This window comes from Budorcas taxicolor, chromosome X (assembly GCF_023091745.1).
Source record: "Budorcas taxicolor isolate Tak-1 chromosome X, Takin1.1, whole genome shotgun sequence".
NCBI classification, from domain to species: Eukaryota; Metazoa; Chordata; class Mammalia; order Artiodactyla; family Bovidae; genus Budorcas; species Budorcas taxicolor.
Window position 1 is genome coordinate 112,156,916 of NC_068935.1, and position 22,323 is coordinate 112,179,238.

General features: G+C 36.8%; 1 protein-coding gene across 1 annotated transcript in view; it reads left to right on the plus strand.

Annotated features, from left to right (window-relative positions):
- The window catches only part of DMD (dystrophin), a 2,235,978-nt gene that overhangs the window by 1,560,074 nt on the left and 653,581 nt on the right, over positions 1–22,323 (plus strand). Inside the window, exon 52 of the mRNA XM_052663429.1 lies at positions 21,570–21,687. Within this exon, the coding sequence (XP_052519389.1) occupies positions 21,570–21,687 (118 nt within the window). The remainder of the gene's footprint in view (positions 1–21,569; positions 21,688–22,323) is intronic.

Below are 22,323 nucleotides of genomic sequence, written 5' to 3' on the forward strand. Positions count from 1 at the left end.
GTGTGGGTTGCATGATGTTGTGAATTATTCTAGGTCAGTATTGTTATGCACAACTGACTGTTAGGTTATTTTCGGTATATAACAGTAGCAGAAGCTTAGTAAGTAAGTGTTAGTTACTCCCTCACAGATATTATGATCACAATCTGTGTAAAAGATTCACTCAAGGCAGACATGAGAATATTCTAGCATCTAGGGGAGCAAGATTCAGTTAACCTGAAAGAGAATATCAGGCAATCAGAATCTTTGGATGTGGATACACAGAATAGTCTGGGCATCAAATCTGGGGTAGCATCAAATCCCAAAAAGTACTGGCTCCATAGCTTGCTGGATTTTTATACCTGGTCCTTAAGAAAGATGAGGAATGTCTCTAATATATTTCAGCCAAAACATATATCTTAAATCACACTGATATTACCAATGAAAGTCCAGTTCTAATATTCATTTTGATTATTTGCAAGACTTCTGATGTTGACTGTGATAAAAGTAGTTTAAATGCTTGTAGCCCCTGTGGGAGGAATCAGGCCTTTCTGATTAAAGTCTGACCTCATCCCCCATATGGATTTCTGACTGAGGCAACTGACTGCTAACACATGCATCCTATAACATATATAATCTCTGTGCTGAAGTATGTTAAAGTAAATTACAGGTTTCATAACATAATTCATCATTTTTGTTACTGAAAAATGGCTTTGGGGAAAAACAGCTTTATTTTTTTTACCATAGACATTTTAACATACATCAGATCAAGTTCTGCTGATTCATAATCTTCAAGGTCAGGTTTCTTATCCAACTTACCTTTTTTACAGTAATCATCATAGACAGTTGAAACATACATATGTAATAGATTTTTCTTGATTTAGGGTATTTAGCTTTAAGAATATATCTGATAAACAAGCTAACTCTGGGTCAACAAGTATATTTGCCATGATTTTATCTTTGTTTATAAAAATTTTAAGTGAGACAGTTCTTCCATGTTTATGTCTTAGCTACATGTGAAATTTCATCATTTTTAATGGTCCAACTACAAAACAAAACACACAGCCCCCAAATCAAAAATTTGTTGTAAATATTGAGAAGAGACAACCATTTGGTGTCAATTCAATCATGAATGAAATGCTATTATGTGAGAACATCTCCCTAGCTTGTATAGGGGTAATGGGGCATGGATTTACAGATTCGGCAATAACTGAGAGATTGAAAAGATATGTAGCTTTTTTCCTACAGCTTTGCTTAATGAAACCCTCAGTGTGTGCAGTGAAAAGAGCTTATTGTTTTCTTTTCATGCAAATCATCTTAGTTTTTATGTTTATTTAATAGTCTGTAATTTGGAGTAATATATTCTTGTTACTTTTCCTGAAACTGTTGTGAAGTGGCAAGCAGAAAATGCTAACAGGAAATGGACTAGCAAATACCCCATAAATCTCTCCCTCCCTCTCTTCCTTCTTTCCCTCCTTTGTTTCCTTGTTTCTTTCTTTCTTTCTTTCCTCTTTCTCTCTTCCTTTCTATCTGTATTTTCTGCTTCATCAATAAGAGAATTGTTGTCATCACACCTGCTGATAGTGAATTGTCTCTGAATCCATGTGAGGTTGTAGGTAGACTTTTGGGCTACAGCTGCCTGGTGCTCTGCAACTGGGTCAGGGCTCTGGAATGATATCCTAATTTGATATTCTCCTCCTCCCAACTTCATGGTTAAGCCAAGGTAGACAAAAGTCATAATCTGAAACTGTGTCAAAATCAATGCCTAGTAACTTTGCTTCTTTACAAATAAACATCTATCCACTCTACAATGTTAAAGAATTAAATGAAGTGAGTCGTTCATGTAACTTTTACACTGCCAGGTGAGTGTGTGAAAGCAGATACAGCCATATCATAGGCTTCAGGTGTAACCTCATATTCTCTATACCTTTGTGTATCTGAAATACTGAATCACTGTGTTCTATAAAACAATCTCATCGTGTTTTTTAAAAGCTAGAGCAGGTAATAGAAAAGGGGGAGAGGAACATAGAAAAAGTTGATCAACATGCTACTTCAATTCCAAATTCTCGTTCTAAATGTCATCACCATCAGCACTTTAAATTTACGCTTTTTACTATTTTGCAATTATTTTCTTTTCATTACTGTTATTGATGCAAGCCTTTAGGCATGATATTTATGTACAGGATTTATGCAGGATCCTTCTACTAAAGATGTGATAACTCATCTGTTGTAATTTAAGAAACATCATCGTTTTAAATTTTTTTCATAATTTGGTTTTGCTTGGAATGTTCAGCAAAAATAAAACATAGGTATGATTCATCTCATAAAAATTAAAATAAGAATTCATATTATTTCAGGTATTTCTTAATATCAACACCTCTATAAATCAGCAATAGATTTTTTTCCTAGTTTGAGGTGTAAAATTCTAGGCTTAATTAAAATCTCACTGATGTTTCACCACCTGATGGTTCTATATTTGAATTTTCTTCCACTTGGTTTTCAACTTAGAAAGAGAAGAGTGGAGAAAAGAAAACGGGGGATATTGATAATTGCTATTCTGCTCTCTGTCCCTGGAGCACTCATTGTTTTAAACATCTCATTGAGAAATATTTTGCAGATCTCTTCCCTCTACTTGCTTTGTGTGTCTTCATATTTCTACTTGATCATTTTAAAGGAAATTGTCTGCCACTATTCTGAAGGTCATTTACCTGAAAATGATAGACAGCAGCTCTATTCAAACAACTGCTTAGTAATCATCTATCAGTTATCATTGTTCATTAGTTCCCTGTTTCAGCATCTAGGGTTTGCCTCCCTCTCTCCCTCCCCCTCCCCAGCACTTTATCAGAGAGCCTACTGATTCATTCATATCCTTGGGCTAAATTGGCCACCCACTGTGTTCCTGTTGTTTTGTGTATGATAGTGAAAAGATTTAATTGGATATTGTTGAAAAGACACGAGGCTAACTCTCAATTTTCATATGTGGTTCTTCCCTCTCCCTCTTCACCACCTCCTTTCCTTGATGAGAAAATCGTTCTCTCCATGGTAACAAAAAAAAAAAAAAAAAGCTTTCAGATTGTTGGTAGTAGTTGCAGAGAAAAGAAGTCAAAAAGGAGAAGAGGTTTAAAAATGAAAAGGGAGAGGAAGACAGCTGGGAAGAAGACTTAATGTTTCTGAGTGGGTGTGAAGGGGAAAGAATAAAGCTGAATGAGCGAAGCTGAGCTAAGGGAAGCAGCTGTTTTGTACTCCAGAAGGCAGTGCCCTTTCTTTTCACGTGGACTGTCACTCCCCAAAAGATAAGGACTTTATTTTGAAGTTTTTCCAGGATTCACTCCTGAAGAGTGGCTTGTTAGAAAACAGCAACACCCTGATTTCCTCAGGGAGTCACCGTTCATTAATTAAAAAAAAAAAAAAAAAAAAGGTATAACATTTCTGTGAGCTCCAGTTTCCACTTCTTAACAGGGACGTTCACATGGGCTTTTGGTAACAGGACGAAGGCACTGCAACAGTATGCCTGTCCCACCTCTGGATGACTTTGGTTAGAGCAGGTTAGCCATGCAAAGCAGGATTCTCATTGCTTTTGGCATCCTATGTTTTCTAGATTGTGGAATTGTGTAACCCTTGTCACCAACTCTCAAATAGTATTGAACCAGGATAAAGAAGTCTACCATATTGCGACAAGCCATTGAAAGCTAAGTGACTGTAGAACCATTGTGGTATGCTGAATAATGGTTCCCCAAAGATATTCATGTCCTAACCACTGGAACATGTAAATATGTTATCAATACCTTACATGGTAAAAAGGACTTGGCAGAGAGATTAAGGATTTTGACATAGGGAGATCTTCACAGGTTATCCTGATGTGCTCAATGTAATCAGAATGGTCCTTATAAGAGAGAAGGTGATATGGTAATACAAGCAGAGTCAGAGAGAGAAAGAGAAGATGGAACATGGGGCCACAAGCCAAGGAATGCAGGTAGTTTCTAAAATTTGGAAAGCCAAAGAAGTGAATTCTCCCCTAAAGACCCCAGAATGAATACAAGCTCTTCTCTGTCACCTTGATTTTAGTCCCTGAGGCCCATTTTCAGACTTCTGACCTCCAGAATTATAAAATAATAAATATAGGTTGTTTTAAGCCATTAAGTTTTTGACCATTTTTTACAACAGCCATAGGAAACAAATACAACCATGTACATTTAATAATAACCAATTGTGCAAAATTTTAATTGAGCTTTCTTTTTGGAGTTTATTTTTCTTAAATGTAAGGAGTAAAAATAGGATATCGAGAAAATGTCATGATCCCTCCATTTTAACCATAGAAATACTTATTTCCAGTATTTAAAATATTACAAATTTGAATGCAACTGTGGAATAATGACAATAAAGCAGACGAAAGGAAAAATGTCCATTTGAAAACGAAGTTGGAAAAAAAATGAGGAGTAACAAACTGATTTTTTTTCTTTTCCTGGATTTGTTTAACCCATTGTACTCTGTTTTAATAAACGGCACTGTAGTGAAACATTGATGAATTCCATAGCATGGGAAGCACAGTCACTGGAGCAGGAAAGTGACGAATAAGTTTGAGAAGAGTAAGTTTATAAAGAGGCCTTGTGGACATGTGGGCAGGGCTAGGAGTTAGACAAACTGGGTACTAATGCTTTTCTACTCCTGACTGACTATCTTTGGAGGAAATTATTAATCTTCTCTAAACCTGTTCCTCATGTGTAAAAATGGACATAATATCTAGCTAGGTAAAGTTGTTATCAGGATTAAAAAATGATGTTTGTAAAACATATAGCCCAGTTTCTGCTATTACACATTGTAGCTACTTAAGAAGTTGTTGCTATAACATAATGGAGGAAAACATTGGGAAAGGAGGATCTAAGCCATTTTATTCCACTTCCACCACCAGTTAGCTTTGTGGCCTTGCATCAATTATGTCATCTTTCTGTTCCTCATTTTCTTTGTCTATAAAAGAGAGTAAAAGTACCCAGCTCAGATGGTTTCTGGAAGTTAATATATGTAAAGTGCTTAGGACAATGTCTGGCACATAGGTAACACACAATATCTAGTTGCTGTTGTTATTGTAATTGTTATGCTGTAAGAGTTTGAATTTTTGAGGAGTGCAGTGACAAGTTTGCGCAGGTATTTTTAGCAAATACTGTATCTAAGTGGATCAAGAGTAGGGGCCAATGATTACCATTAAGATTACAGGCTGGATACTTATTTAACCAAAACTGCTTAGGCAGTTGCATCTCTTGGATTCCCTTTCTTATTTTTTTTTAACCATCCATTTGTGCTGCCCACTGTGCAAATATTTGAGGTGCATGACTCATCTAGTAACTCATGTAGTATGAGTTACTTTTGTCATTACTTGTGGATCATAGCATCATTTTTGTGAACCAAAAGCTTGGAATTAGCTTTTGCCTTTATCCTACCTAGCTTTGTGAAGTTTTAATTGAAGTACTGACCTCATTAACACCTGCTTTGGCCACTATCTTAGAGAAAACTTCCCCTAAAAATGAGGTTGATCATTAATGTAACAGATAGATAGAGAAGGAGGGAGAGGGAATTGAGATTGAAGTATCAGAAACTGGAACCAACTTATAGTACTGAGTTACTTATTATCAGTTTCTGTCGCTGCCTAGTCTCATGCTAATAACGTGAGGCAGCAAAGGGTGAGTAATTTCACTCACCTCATATAAATAAAGCAGAGAAAAGTGGATAGAGTATTCTTACTGCAACCTTGCTCCAGGGCTACCACTGCTTTTTAAATTACTTAAAATTTATTGAAAGGAGTGTTAATAATATGTATCCATCCCAATAAAACAGAGAATTAAAGTTAACTCTTCCTTGTAATGTAAACAGCTTGGTTAGGTGTGCAGCATTGCAAAAAGCATTTAAGAACTGATTACACATGCCCTTGGAGCAGCTCTAGTAGCTCCCAGTTAAGAAGTTGTGTGCGTTTTCTGATCAAATAGAACATAAAGTTTCCATAGTCCTTGGAATCGGCTTCATCTGAACTGTGTTCGCTTGGAACTGTGCCACAGAAAGCAATTCGCCCCACGCTGGGCTCCTTTCAGGCTGCAGTGTGAGTGTGTAATTCACTGACACAGTGTGCTAATGTAGCCCCATTTTTATAGGATGAGAACTAGTCCAGTCTCTAGGGAGCTGAAAGGGGGCACAGCTTGTCCCCATAGAATATGTCCCCTCCCTTAAAAGCTATCACAAGGCAAGTTCCAGTTGAGTTAAAGGCTGTTGTGCTCCCACAGGGAAATATATTCTATTGTAATTTCTGCATTCCCCCAGTAACAGTCTGGTCTTTGTTTACTGAAGAGAGCTTTAATGTCATAAAATGGCATTTTTTTTTTTTTTTGACAGAGAAGCAGAATCATTGTTTTATTATAGAAATTTTCCTCTTACACCAGCAAAAATAAATAGCTGGTCTCTTAACTCCTGATCAATGTCTGACACCTCCTACCCCCAGCAACACTTCGCTGCAAGTGTATTAACACTCTGTAATAGTGACTCGACTCACATACCAAGAAATGATCTCCATAAATGATTTATAACTAAGCCACGGCATAAACACATAGCACCCAATCAAGGGCAGATTTTTCCCTTCCCCAGTCACATAATTTCTGAGAAGAAATAGATTAATGTTGGCCTCAGAATATGCAAAGTATGGTTTTTATTTTGAAGCATGAGACCCAATTGTTAAGCTTTTATTCCTGATATATATTCCCCAATCTTACATATCAAACCATGTTGACGTGAAAGTATGATATAAATTTGTGCATATCTCGCTTCTCTGTTTGAATCTCACCTCACCTCTGTGAGCGCACTCTCTCTCTCTCACAAATACACACGCACACATATTTTCCACTTTCTTATAAAACTCAAAGAGGTTTCCAAACCATTAAGATGGCATTCCTCAGCACTACTACATTACTGTTCACTATTCATGTATTGTCTTCACGTCATAATACTCAAAACAGAGTGAAGCTGGATGGTTGAAACCGGATGGATTAAAAATATCCTACAATATTTCCCAATTACTATTCCTATAGAGAAACCTGGATTAGCCATATTTGACTAATTTGTACCTAAGGTATTTGAATTCTTATAAATATATTTATTGCTTTAATCTCCCCAAGATTGGTTGATATAAATGTAATTACCCTCATTTTACAGACAAATAAACTGAGCCCAATTCTCTCCCTCTCTGTGCAACATGAATTGAACAGCTGTGCCAATTATTTTGATAATGCAAGTCTTCACACCTACCATTTGAAGATAGGAAAAAAACATTTGGATGCTTGAATTATACCAGTTGAGTGTGTACATGAATTTAATCACCTCTAGATAATTGCTCATTGCTCCACTTCGCTTGCTGTATACAGGTAGCATCAATGAACAGCAACATCTCTTGCTCTGCCTCGGTTTATTGATGGCTGCAGTTGGCAATAAAAACCAAGATTCTTGTATCAGTACTTAAATAAGCGGCATCTCTAAAATGTTTTGAAGACATGGAGAGGCTGAAGAATTTTTAGCACAATCATTTGTTTGCTTTGACTCATTTTTTTTTTTAAGGGATTAGTACAGTACTTGTCAAGCTCTCTCCGAGAAACGAGAGTATTGTCTGAACACTCATTTCCCAAAGACGGTATTATATGGCTGATGCAGTAATAAGACTAAAAAAGGGACACTGAAAAGTTAGGTTCACAAAATGTGGCACCATAATATTCTATTGATAATTCTTGTTACTACTGATACTAATCTTTAAAGTTATGTTTCTGGAGAAATCCCAGTTCTCATATTCTGAAAGTCTCCATTTATTCTTGAAGATTCTTTAAAAATATATATTTATTTATTTTTGGCTGCGCTGGGTCTTCGTTGCTGCATGTAGACTTTCTCTAGTTGTGGGGCACGCGCTTCTCTAATCGTTGCACGAAGGCTCAGTTGTTGTGGTACATGGGCTTAGTTGCCCTGCATCATGTGGGATCTTCATGCACCAGAGATAGAACCCATGTCTCCTGCATTGGCAGGAGGATTCTTTACCACTGAGCCCCCAGGGAAGCCCCTCCGTTTATTCTTTAGAGCAAGAATTTAAGAGTTTAACAAAGTATTCTGAATGCTTACTTCTTTCTAAACTGAAACCACAGTCCCTTTCTACCCTCATCCTATTTGATATATTACAAATAAGATAGAAAATCTGTTTAATAATTCTCTGGGATAGTTCTTTACAAGACTGGGGTTAAATTTATTTTACTTATATGCAATGGGGTTATTTTTTCCTGAAATAAAAGGATGCCTCAGGCTAAATTAGAAATGTTTTGCATGTTTGCATGACAGGAAATTTAGTCAAAAATGAGACAGATGAGATTTTTCTTGGATTGCTGCAGTCGAGTTTTTCAGTCTTCTCCTCAGAAGGACTTTGGATGCAATGGTGCAAAGTTAATAGTTCTAAAATGCCACTTTTATTTTGGCATTTCTCTGTTCTAAGACCTCTAAAGAGTCCCCATTGCCTTCAATGTAATGTCTTTATTCATTTCGTAGTCCCAGCCTCAGCCTCTTTGCCCAACTTGATCAGAGTCATCATAATTTTCTGCCCACTACAAAGCTGCCCTCCTCACTTCTGCCCAAACACCCTAGTGTATTCAGACCTTCATACATTGGTTTGAGCTCAGTCCTTGTCCTGGAAGCTCCTCTCTCTCATCGCGAGGTCATTATGGATCCCATTCATCCTCCCAAGTTACAGTCCAGGTTCCTGGTCGTCTGTGACACTTTCCCTGAACATGCTCATATTAAAATCCCATTCTTCAGAATCTCATTAGCATAGAGTCTGCAGTCAGTGGACTCTTGCATTTGTCATTTACATATGATCTTCCATTACTGGCTAACTGCCTGTGTGAGCACACCTGTGTAGACCTGAGGGTCGTCTCCCTAACTCCATTGCAAGTTCATTGAAATCACTAGGGATGCTCTTTTATGCCATCCTATCTCACTCACAAGATACTTGCCCTACTCTGCTGTATTGTGCATAGAATACTGTCATATATTTCCTGCCTGTTTGATTGACCAGTGCTCAATTATCTGTCATCTCTAGCATCCTTTATCAGGAATGTATATAGGCTTTGGACAACCTCTTTTGGAAGCGAAATCAGAAGATTCTGTACAAGGCAAAATATTAGAAACAATGCTCTCAAACAGTTACATCTCACTAGTCATGTTATGTAATTTATCCTCCATTTTATTAATTTGGTTCACTTATAATTCAATCTGCTGAAAAGGGTACTCTGATGAGATAAAAGAAAATTTATCTCGACCAGTTGAAGTTAAAATGATTCCGAAATGGTGTTTTTCAAGATAGAACAAGAAATGAATAATGCAAAGCATGAGCAGGAATAGTTCTAAAATATGTGTATTGTAAAATAATTTCAGTTTTTTCCTTTCTTCTAAAATATATGTAGGGGTAAAAACCCACTTATTGTATTGGGTCAAAATACCAAAAGCCTGCAAATGTGATACATGTGACAAAAACTGATCTTAAAACTGCCCCAATTATCCTTTGTCAATATTCTAAATTTACAGAACAATAGGGTTTCAAGACATGTGAACGATGAAGAATAACTGATAGATCTAATGTTGAACAGCTAAAAATATCAGCACCCTTTCTGTCAGCTTAGAACTGTATTTGCAAATCATTATCAACAAATTGTAGTCTGAAATTCTTCTTTCTTCTTGACTTTGAAATTATATTTCAAGATCCCTAATTTAGTACACATTATTTACTTACTGGCTTGTACAACTGAAATGAGTTTTCATTTTTGCATGTTAAGGATTTTATGAAATGGCCAGTAAATCAATCCTTCAAGTTTTCTGTGACAAAATAACTTGGGAATGATCATCATAATCTCTTTTTCAACAAAAAGAAAGAATTTATATCAAAAAATAACTTACTAATATTAGATTAATTTGTATTATACCATTATAAAAAAGGTTTCACATTTAGGAGGCTGAGGCACTTTCCTTAGATATCTATCACATTTTTGTTTATAAAGTTAGCAAAATGATCAGTAATATTTATAATACATGCAATGTTCAAATCATTTTCACACCCAGGGTGGAATTTATTTGGTAATTATCTTTCTTGTTTCCCATTTCTGTGTCCAGTCAATTGGTTAATCAGCAATTTTATTTATGGTTATCTGTTGACTATATTTCCAAGACAGAACTAAGAACTTCCAAGGAAGGAATTTCAGCCAGAAAGAATAAGGTGTCCAATAGATTACAAAAATCTTGACTCCTGTAACTTCAATTTTTCTAGTCTTTATTGTTTCCCATTTTCTCATGATAAAATCCAAACTTTTTAAAAAGCCCACCATAAACTACCCCCATTATCTATGCCTATCTAAGTTTATCTCCCATTATTTCCAGCGAATCCTAGACACCAGCCAGCCCAGCTGAGACTTTATCATATCCTTGCCTTTACTCCTGCTTTCCATTTGCTAATAATGCTGCCCACCCCATGACCTAGCCAAATCTCCCAAGGTTCAAGGGCAGTGTGAACCATTTCTTCCATGAAGTCTTTCCTGAGAAGTCTCATATATGGTTCCTCCCTTCACTGATTCCTTTTAGTGGTTGTTTTTATCTTTACTAACCACTTTGGTACTTTTGCGTGACAGTTTCTCAGATCCACGTTCTAACTTCCTATCCTACCCTGGGAGGCCAAATAGCACGGGCAACAGCAATGGACCTGCTAACCCACTTGTTGTGTCTTCCTAACGGGAGGTACTAGTGGAGCAAAAGGTGACAAGAGAGAGAGTCCAGAGGTGACTAGGCTCCCTTACTGACAGCCACAGATCCTATCAAGGTCCTCTCCCTGCACCTACTTCTCAGATTCTGTTCAAGGCTTCCTATCTCAGGTTTTTTGTTTTTTGTTTTTTCTTTTTTTTGGTAATATAGTTAAACTTAATTCAGATTTTTCCATAAGAGCACATGGAAAAACCTAAACAAACTTTTTTGCCAACCGAATACAATGTTGTGCTAAATTCAGATGTATAGCAAAGTAGATCAGTTATACATTTTTTAAATGCACTCTTTTTTAGATTCTTTTTCCACATAGGCCATTACAGAGTATTGAGTAGAGTTTCCTGTGCTATACAGTAGGTCCTTTTATTTTTTTTTCCATTTTAATATATTTATTTTTTAAACTTTTTAATTTTTTATTGGTATATAGCTGATTAACAATGTTGTGATTGTTTCAGGTGAACAGTGAAGGGACTCAGCCATACATATACATATATCCATTCTCCATCAAATTCCTCTCCCATCCAGGCTGCCACGTAACATTGAGCAGAGTTCCTTGTGCTATATAAGTAATTGTGGTTGTAAATATAGCAATGTGTACATGAGTAGGTCCTTACTATTAATAGTTATCCATTTTATTTGTAGTAGTGTCTATGAGCCATTTGTTTATTGCAGAAACCCTGACTGACTTAGTGCTTAATAAGTTGGATAGTTAATTTTACCTTGTGTGATCCCATTTCATGTTCCTGTCCCATTGAATCATACCTGTATAATAATTAGATCAGACTATATGATAGCTATACTACATTATACTTTTGCATAGGTACTTGTAACTGTATCCTAAAATCATAGCTTTTTAGTAGACCCTGGGGCCAAATTGCCTGTATTTGAAGTCCTACCACTTACTAACCTGTGATTCTGGACAGACTTCTTTTTTTACTTTCATTTTCCTTATCTGTAAACTAGGAATAATAATAGTACCTACCTCTTAGAGTATTATGAAGATTAAATTAAGAAATTTTTTATTTAGAATTTTGTACTTACACAACAGGAAATGTTTCAAGCATTTCATAGATATTAACCAGTTAATTCTCTTAACAAACTTAAGAAATAGATACTCTTATTATTTTCATTTTGGTGGTACAAATGAAGAAGAAAGTAGTGACGTAACTTGCTGAAAATAAGAAACCAAGTAAATGGCCCCCAAGATTCAAACTCAGGCAACCTTACTCCAGAATCCATTCCCATAACCACTAATCGATGATAGATTCTTCTGGTGCATGGCAAATGTCGAAAGGCAGGTATTGTTGTTGTTATTTATTTCTCACAGTATTGGTTCTTTATGAGCCTTTAGTATTTGCTAGATTATGAGTTTCTTGAGAAAAGAGGCCAAGTTTTATTTTTGTCTGTGTATTAGTGAGTGCTTGGTATTTAGTTGCAGTTAGTAACTGTTTGTGAAAATATTAGCTATTTCCCATGTATTTCCCAAGGCCACCCTAGTTTTAGGTAAAACTGATATTTAGCTAAAACTGGAAATGAAATTTGAGCTCTCAGCAGCCATTATTGTTGCCAGAACCACAGGTTCCCTTTTTGATCCCAAATTCTTTTCTCAGACAATTCACCTCTTTCCTGATAGGTCCCCTTGCTCACTTCTATCATCACAATGACTTTGCTTCTCCAGTACCACTGGTGCTGAAAGGGTCCCATCTCGGACAACTTACAACCATCCTGCTCTGCTTTTCCTGACCAAAAGAGAGATTTTTCGCCCAAATATGTATCTTTTAGCTTCATGATTCCTCCTTACAGAAATTTAGAACAAGTTCTCAGGAACTAAGCAAGAGGCGTTTGATTGACATAATTTGCATTTAAATGTGTTCTTCACCATCCCTAATTAACTGGTGTTTCACACAAGACATAGTACTCAACTCTTATTCTCTGCTTACTTCAGGGTTGCCATCAAGATTGGCTACATAATTTGTGAGCCCCAGTGAAAAATGAAAATGCAGGGCCCCTTGTTAAAATATAATAGAAAAAAATTTAAGATGAAAACATGCATTAGTTTCATGTCCATGAACCTGGCCCTGCTCGAGGTCCCTGCCTACCCAGGGCAATTCTGACTCAGAAAAACTGGACATTTTTTGGACTTAGCTTTGCTGTCTTTTGTAGTCCAAAAACTTGCCCCAAAGTTCCTTTTGGTATGTCTTTCAGGATTCCTGGTGACTTACTTTGCTGTCCAGTGTTGATGAACTACAAATGTAGAATGGAACCATCACCATGTAATACATATAAATAATCATCTTTTCCTTTGGTTCAATTTTAGGCCCAGTGAAAATAAGGGTCATGCTCTTTAAAAAAAAAAAAAAAGTAGCAGCATTTTTTTTAAATGCCGTACTAATTCACTTAAATTGAATCTTAAGAATTATATTAATAATGTTCAGAAATTATGAACTATATATCCAGATGGTATATTATCTGGGTCCGAAGAGTTAATGAGAGGCTTAGGGACTAGAAGGGCAAAAGTGGGTGTATTCGTTGGGAATTGCATTTAAATGTCCTAAGCCAGGATTAAACAGCAAATTATTTTAGTAGAGAAAACAGCTATGTAAAATGAAATAGACAGGAAGCCTGAGAAGTTGGGATAATCACTAGACCAAAATGCAAGTCTAACCCAAAATGAAGGAAAAAAGAGAGAGAGAAGTGGGTAGAAGTACCCCAGTGTGCAACCTGAGGAAGGGTCAGCAAAGCTATCTGGGAGACATTGAGCTTGAGTCAGCCAGAGGAGCCCCAGGCCTCCTAAGAAAGGCTCTGCTTTAGTATCTCCATTACATTCAGTCCTTGGTGGGGAGCAGTCCATGGGAGGCTTGGCTTCTTCTCTCCAACGTAGTGATGGATTTCTAAATGCAGCAGCTGAAGTCCTCAGTCACTTGGGTCCCGGTCATAAAAGGCTTGCACATTCTTCTGGCCACCACAGTGGGTATTAGCAGCAATGGCCCTTAAAGACCTGAAAGCATGAAATATTAGAAGAAAACCAGAAGAAATCTTGACATTAGCCAGGACAACTATTTTTTGGATTTGATGCCAAAATCACAGGCAACAAAAGTCTAAATAGACTAGTGGGATTGCATCAAACAAAAATGGTTGTGCACAGAAAAGGGAAAAAAAATCAACAGAATGAGAAGACAGCTTTTGGAATGAGAGAAAGTATTTGCAAACGATGTATTTGATAAGGAGTTAAGGGAGGGGGGTTCATGATGGGGAACACGTGTATACCTGTGGCGGATACATGTTGATGTATGGCAAAACCAATACAATATTGTAAAGTAATTAACCTCCAATTAAAATAAATAAATTTATATAAAAAAACAAAATATATAAGGAAATCATACAACTCAGTAGTAAAGATAGTAATAGTAATAATTATCAGATTTAAAATTGGGCAGAGGACCTGAATAAACATTTTTCCAAAGAAGACATCCAAATGACCAACAGCCCTATGAGAAGTACTCAACATCACTCATCATCAGGGAAATACAAATCAAAATCACAGTGAAAATTACCGCACACCTGTTAGAATGGCTATTATCAAAAAGACAAGAGATTACAACTGTTCATGAGGCTATGGAGAAAAGGGAACCTCCGTACACTGTTGGTAAGGAGGTTTCTCAAAAGATTAAAAGCAGAAATACCGTGTGATCCAGCAATCTCACTTCTGGGTTTATATCTAAAGGAAATGGAGTCAGGATCCCAAAGAGATATCTGCACTCCCTTATTCACTGCAGCATTATTCACAATGGCCAAGATATGGAAACACTTCAAATGTCCATCAGTAGATGAGTGGATAAAGAAATTGTGGTATAGGTATATTTACATTGGGTATTATTAATACTTAAGAAGGGGGAAATTCTGCCATTTTTGATAACATAGATGAACTTAGAAGGCATTACACTAAGTGAAATAAGCCAGATATAGAACAGCAAATACTATGAAGTCTTACTTATATGTGAAATCTAAAAGCAATGGGACTCTGAGAAACAGTAGAATGATGGTTGTCATGGGCTGAGGGTAAAGGAAGTGGGATGATATTGGCCATAGGCTACAAACTTCCAGTTATAAGATGAATAAGTTTTAGAGATATAATATAAAGCATAGAAATACTAATAATGTATACTTGAAATTTGCTGAGAGTAGATCTTAGGTGCTTTCATCACGCACAGGCACACAAAAGGTAAGTATGTGAGATGGTGGATATGTTAACTAGTTTGATCGTGGTGATCATTTCACAATGTATACATATATCACAACAAATTTTATACTTCTATATATATTTTCTATTTGTCAAATATACCCAAATAAAGCTGAAAAAAATCTGAAATATAGAGTTTAAAATTTACACACCAAAAAATTGTATAATTTAGACAAATAAGCCCCAAGGACCAAGTGAGCCCTACTTCTTTTAGAACACCCCCTTTGATACCCTAAATGTGGTTAGATATCTCTGCTGTATGCTTTGGTAACTCCTTGTGCCTTTCCTATCATAATACTCCCTCAGTTTATTATAATTGCTTGTTTACTGCCTGTCCTCACTACTAGTTCATTTTTCACTTGAGAATAATAAGTTTTCCTCCTTCACTGCTATGTCCTTATGACTAGCTCAATGACTGGCATAACATAAATACTTAAAAATATTCACTGAAACCCAAATTGGGGTACATTCTACAAAATGCCTGGCTCATGTTCTTTAAAACCGTCAGTGATAAGAAATTCAAAGAAAGGCAATGAATTATTTCAGATTAAAGGTGACTAAAGAGATACATGAGGCTGGACCAGTAAATGAAAGGCAATTAAAGGAGTAATCTTGATATTATGAATAAAGAATGTAGATTAGGTTATAGTACTAAAGCCACATTGCTGCTGCTGCTGCTAAGTCGCTTCAGTCGTGTCCGATTCTGTGTGACCCCATAGATGGCAGCCCACCAGGCTCCCCTGTCCCTGGGATTCTCCAGGCAAGAACACTGGAGTGGGTTGCCATTTCCTTCTCCAATGCATGAAAGTGAAAAGTGAAAGTGAAGTCACTCAGTCGTGTCCGACTCTTTGTGACCCCGTGAACTGCAGCCCACCAGGCTCCTACATCCATGGGATTTTCCAGGCAAGAGTACTGCAGTGGGGTGCCATTACCTTCTCCATGAAATTTCCTGAATTAGAAATTAAGCTGAGATTATATCAGAGAATGCACTTGTTTTTCTTAAAAACGAACACTGAAATATCAAAAAGACATTCTATCTACAGATTATTCTCAAATGGTTCTGAAAACAAATATAATATTACATACACAGATACTATATATATATATGTAATATTAGAATGATAAATGATAAAATGTGACAAAATATTAACAGTGAATCTGGGTAAAGGATACATGTGAATTCTTGGACCATTCTTATGAATTTTCCATAAGTTTCAGATTACATAAAAGTAAAGTGAAGTGAAATTGAAAGTCACTCAGTCATGTCTGACTCTTTGTGACCCCATGGACTATACAGTCCATGGAATTCTCCAGGCCAGAATACTGGAGTGGGTAGCCTTTCCCTTCTCCAGGGGATCTTCCTAACCTAGGGATCAAACCCAGATCTCCCACATTGCAGGCGGATTCTTTACCAGATGAGCCACACACAGGAAGCCTATATAAAAGAAAAATGCTTTTTAAAAGGTACTTCTTGAGTGAATGAAGGACAAAAGGCTAACCAGTTAGAAGGTGCTTATGAAGAAGTGACCAACTGAGATGCTGGTAGAACATTCAGAGAAGTAGGGAAGTTCTGCCCAGCAGGAAAATATCCAAGTCAGTTTACAATGCACATGAGAAGTGAGGAAGTGGAGGACAATGAAGACAACTTTGAATTTGGCCCATCTATTTGCAGAGGCAGCCAAATGCAAGAATAGAAGCCTGAATTAAGGTGCTCAGTGAGGCAGTTGAAAGCTAGACAGATGATTAGCATCCTCACAGGTAAATCTCTTTCGATTACTAGAAAGACTACAGTTTAGAACCCACCTGACTTAAATGCTGATTTTCTTCCAGACATAAGGTAATTCTATAAACTCTCTCACCTTGTCAATCTTTAATGTTAATTTTTTAAGTTGTAAATAAGAGTCTAAGGTCTCCATTTTTACATAACATGTAAGTTGGATTCATGCTTATTTCCTGAAAATGGCAACAACTGAAAATCACCATAGGCCTTTGTTCTAAGTTTAACTATGTGAAGATTGTTGATTTTTGTAGAAAAATACTAAAAATATAACAAGTTTCTAGTTAAGGTCTTTGCTTAGACATATAAATACTAAATATTCAACTACACATATAGAGTTTTCTATTGGAGTATTATTTAGGTAGAATTTCATTTTAACAAATTACATTACAAAGTGTAATTCTTTCTAAGAGTCTAAAATGACCTACTTTTGGTATGCATGGCTCCATTGTTTAGCTGCTTTTTCATAGGATTGCTATTTATAACCACTTCTCTCAACCCTGGGGAGACTTAGTAGGATTAACGACTTCTGATTCACTTTGTATTTGAAGATCTTTTTTTTTTTTCTCCATCTTTGCTCAGCTAGTGGAATCCATGATGAATTCTCATCTCCAAGGGGTAAGCTGTTTTTAGCAAAGCCCAGTAGCTGGCTTACGACTCCTTAGAAATAGCATTGATTCCTTTCTTCCTTTGTGCTTGTTTCTTCCCGAATGATAGATCCATGTAGATGTGCTCAATTATCATGCTTAGGTACTGCTAAGCATGTCATAGTTTTAGTTTTATTCACTTAAGTTATAAGTATCTGTGCTCATATAAGAAAAATAAGCATAATTAGCATTCTACTGGTTTAGTATGACAAATATAGACCACTAAACCCAGAATAAAGCATTTGAACAATGGAATACAACTGGAGGTCAAATGAGGATGAAGATTAGAGGAGAAAGAGAGTACCATCTGCTACCAGATTGGGGGTAGAAAATGGAATTTTGTAGATGGATATTTTGGAAGTGGGTAGTATGAGTAATGATTAGACCCAAAGTGTTCTCTCATCTGTGGGTATCTCAGATGAAGGTCATTGTATTTGAGAATTTATAGGATTATGAAACTAAGTTGTCAAGTCAAAGAAATTGTGATAGCAAGTAGAGTACACTCAAAAGAAAACCAAATGAAAAGAAGAAATAGTTGTTCCTACCATTGCGTGCATGTGTCCTGTTTTTTAGCATGAAGATCTTTCAGTCACTGTTGTATACAATGTTGTATACTATCTTAACAAAAAACAATGTTAAATGAATGTCATATTCAAGTCCTTCCCTTTAGTTTTGGAAAGAAAAGTCCTATTCTGCTCTACTGTGAAACCACTGTTTAATTAGTGTATTCAGTTCAGTTCAGTCAGTCATGTCCGACTCTTTGCGACCCCATGGACTGCAGCACACCAGGCTTCCCTGTCCATCACCAGCTCCTGGAGTCTACTCGAACTCATGTCCATCATGTCAGTGATGCCATCCAACCATCTAATCCTCTGTCATCCCCTTCTCCTCCTGCCTCCAATCTTTCCTATTAGCATCTCATGAATCCCATATATATAATATATATTCACATATTATTACTATTGTACAGTTTCTTTTTTGAAATGGATGTTTGTCCATGTTGACCAGAAAGTGGGATAGAGCTATAATTTTGTTTTGAAATATTTTAGAAAGGCATGGTTTTATTGCAGTCTTGAATCTCCTTGGATTTTTAAGGAGGCTGCTTCAAAGGATGTCATTAATAATCTTCTCAGGTGCTTACAAAGTATGTGTCTGTCAGCAGAATTAGAGAATCACCCAACTAGAGAACAGGTTTCACAATACCCTGAGACCTATTTTGTTCATTAGAGAGGAAAATGGCTTGTTTTAAGTCTAAATTGACATGCTTGCTAATTTCATCAGTAAAAGCTGTTCATTGTGGTCAGGTTTAATTTAGAGCCTGGTAAGGTTCAGATTAGAGTTGATCAAGTTACTTCTACAACAGACTTCTTAAACGAACTTTGTAATCCTAAAAGAAGGGAAAAATCATAACCATCCTTGGGGTTATGTATCCAGAATTTAGATGCAAAGAATGGCCTGGTTGTTTGAGGATGGGTTAATATGAAATCAAAGGAAAATGACAATAAAGATCATCTTTGCTATATAAAAATTTTCAAGTGTCATAAAACACAAATTTTTACTTAAATTGCATAAATCATGCCTAATGAGTTTATTTACTACTATGTCTGTAAGACCTGAAACAGTGCCTAGCACTTGATATTTATAAAATGAAAGAATGAGTCAGTAAATAAATGAATGTATGTACTTTGCTAGCTCCAGGCATTTAGAGGGGAAGATTTGAATTTATGGGTTCTGGGTAAGTCTATTTTTCAAAAATCTATTATTGAATGTATTATACACTTAAGAGTTTGGAATTCCAAAGTAACTTTTCGACTTGCTATGTCACAGATGACCAGAGTGTAACATTCTAATCCTGGAAAATATCTTTCGTAAAAATCTGTCTGTGACTATATGGTTCCTACTTTAGAATTTGTTCAGGACTCTCCAACTGACTTATGCCACTTACTTCAATAGCTGTCTTTGGCAATTTGTTCCATATTTCAAACACACTTTTGTGTAAAGAAACGATAAAAGTTAGAAACCTGAAAATTGGATTTTTCTTCTGAGCAGTCACAGCTTACAAATGTGGAAAATTTGTTAAAAGTTAACCCCTTCAATTTTTCAATACAGAGAGGGGAAAATGCTCAAAATAGATCGGCAATGTTTGGATAAGTTCTTCCTATTATTTTAATAGCACTAAAAGCAACTGAGCTCAAATCACAGGCCTATTTCCTACCCCTTCACAAGAGAAACATTCAGAATGATCAAAACTTGGCCTTTCTAAATACAAAAGTCTTTAGAAAATCAGCACCAGTCAAAGGGCATAGTAGATAACTAATTTCCATGAACTTTACCATCTACCACATTTCACCTCTTGACTTTCATTGGCCTCATGTGGTAGTAGAAAGAGCATAAGATTTAAAACCATGAAGACTTCTGGCTTAGTTTTTTAGTGTGGTTATTCAGAGAATAAAAATGAGGAAACATGTGTAAAACATCTGTCACATAGCAGTTTTAAAGTAATGCAAACCAATAAAATGTATTCAGTTTTAGTACAAGGACAAAGGAGATACCTTACTTTTCCCAAACTTCTTTGAAAATATCAGTGGAGTTTTGGCCTTTCGTGTAGAGAGAATAGATGACAGAGGCAATAAATGGGCACTTGAGGGAAGGAGAACATTGCTACCTATAAAGTATATATTGTATGGTCAGGCTACTCAAGATGGCTGTTCCCTTGCTCTCTGTATGTCCCTGACTGACCAGTGCCTGCATCACTTCTACCCTCTGCACATGACTGACTCCTATGTACAATACCTGGCACGGGCCCTGACTGATGATTGTGTTTATCAAAGACGCAATGAGGGGCGTGCCCTCTACTGGTCTCCCTGATAACTAATGAGCCCATCTGATATCATTTCTCCTGTAACTAGCCATCCCTCCTCCCTTCCCCCAATGCAGATTACCCTCACTTGCTACCCACCTTCTGCTATACATGGTGGGATGTCACCCCAGGACCTTGCTTCAGACATGTAAGCTCCCCCATCCATTAGACCACTGATGTCTCTGTCGCTGACTCTGGGCTCTTTTTTCAGTCATGAAGTTGAGCAAGTGCAGGTTTTGTGGGTCTATGGGATTCAGCCCAACATATATATATATATATATATATATATATATATATATATATATATATATGAAAGTGAAAGTTGCTTAGTCATTTCTGACTGTCTGAGACCCCATGAACTATACAGTCCATGGAATTCTCCAGGCCAGAATACTGGAGTGGGTAGCCTTTCCCTTCTCCAGGGAATCTTCCCAACCCAGGGATCGAACACAGGTCTCCCACATTGCAGGCGGATTCTTTACCAGCTGGGCCATAAGAGAAGCCCATATATATATATACAGTTGGCTTCATTCTCTTTGGTACTTTTGTAAAAGCAGTATTAAAGTCAGTTTTAATACAAAATACAAATACTAACTTCTAGTCTGATGCTTTCTAAGCTTGCCTGATGATGAGCATTAGAAGATTTGTTTAAAAGGTTGATTCGCAGCCCTCCTTAGAGCCCATTCACTCTAAAGTGAGGCAAAGGAATCAGTTGAATCTTACTAGAGTCAATTTTGGGAAAAGATTAATTTAGCTCATCTACATCATCTTCTCATTTTATAGGTGAGAAATTTTAAGCACAAAGAAGTTAAATAAGTTCTCTCTCTTAAATCACTTCTCTGTCTTTTCTGTTTCTAAAATATATACCTCAATTTTGACACTGCACAGCATGAGATTACAAGTATAAATAGCCATCAGTGTCTTAAATACATTTTCATAATTCAGAATTACATTGGTTACTCGTGGCACTCATATATTGGTGTACGTAAACCCAGGAACACTGAAATGACTCCATCTAAGCTCTTAACTAGTGAAGCAAACCCATAATCAAGATTTTCACTTGAAATATTTTTGGTATCGAAAAATGAAACACATTTCTTGTTAAATTGCTCTCTGTAAAGCCTAACACATTAGAGATTTATATCTAATAACATCTTGTTTTATTTCTAAAAGTGCCTTGGTTGGTTTTTGAAAATTACCCATAAAAGGAATGCGCAGTGCTGGAGGAACTCAGGATTGTTCCATTTGTTCCTTCAGGCAACACTGCAGGACTTGGAGCAGAGGCGCCCCCAGTTGGAAGAACTCATTACTGCTGCCCAGAATTTGAAAAACAAGACCAGCAATCAAGAGGCCAGGACCATCATTACTGATCGAAGTAAGTCTTTCTTTTAACAGGCACGTGAAACTTAGGGAAAGATGTATGAAAAGCTTCTATGACGACTTAAGTTCATACACCTCCATGATGTTTATAAAAATATTGAGACTATTGTAACTAAGGTTTTTCAGTCCATAATGTTATCCTTCAATAACCGAATGTAATTCCAGGAAATAGATAAAAGATAAAATTCATCAATCCAGATTTATGTCGTTGCAAAGCATGGAGTGGCGAGCATGGGTGTGGCAGAACACCCCCTCCTCCTCAGTTGTCATGTATCTGGGCTGGCATCCATGGAGATGCCATTCTCTCCCTCATATCCTTGGTTGTTGGTTCAAGCAGGCGGTTTCTTCCAGGACCGTTTTTTTCTTTCCTGTCTGCAGTGGCACTTTCAGCTCTGGATGTCTCTCTGCTGCTTGTTTGCCCACATTGTGTAACATCAGAGATCTTTGTACCATTCCTCATGCCACACTGCAGGGGAGGTAGTGGGGACTTGGAGAGGTTCTTTAAGGTCTACCTGACTAGACATTGCACATACTCTGTTTACACAGGATGCTTCAGAGTGACTGTGCATGGGGTCAGAGAGAGGGCTAGGGAGGAGACAGAGTAAAGGAAACTGCTCTCCATCATATTTTT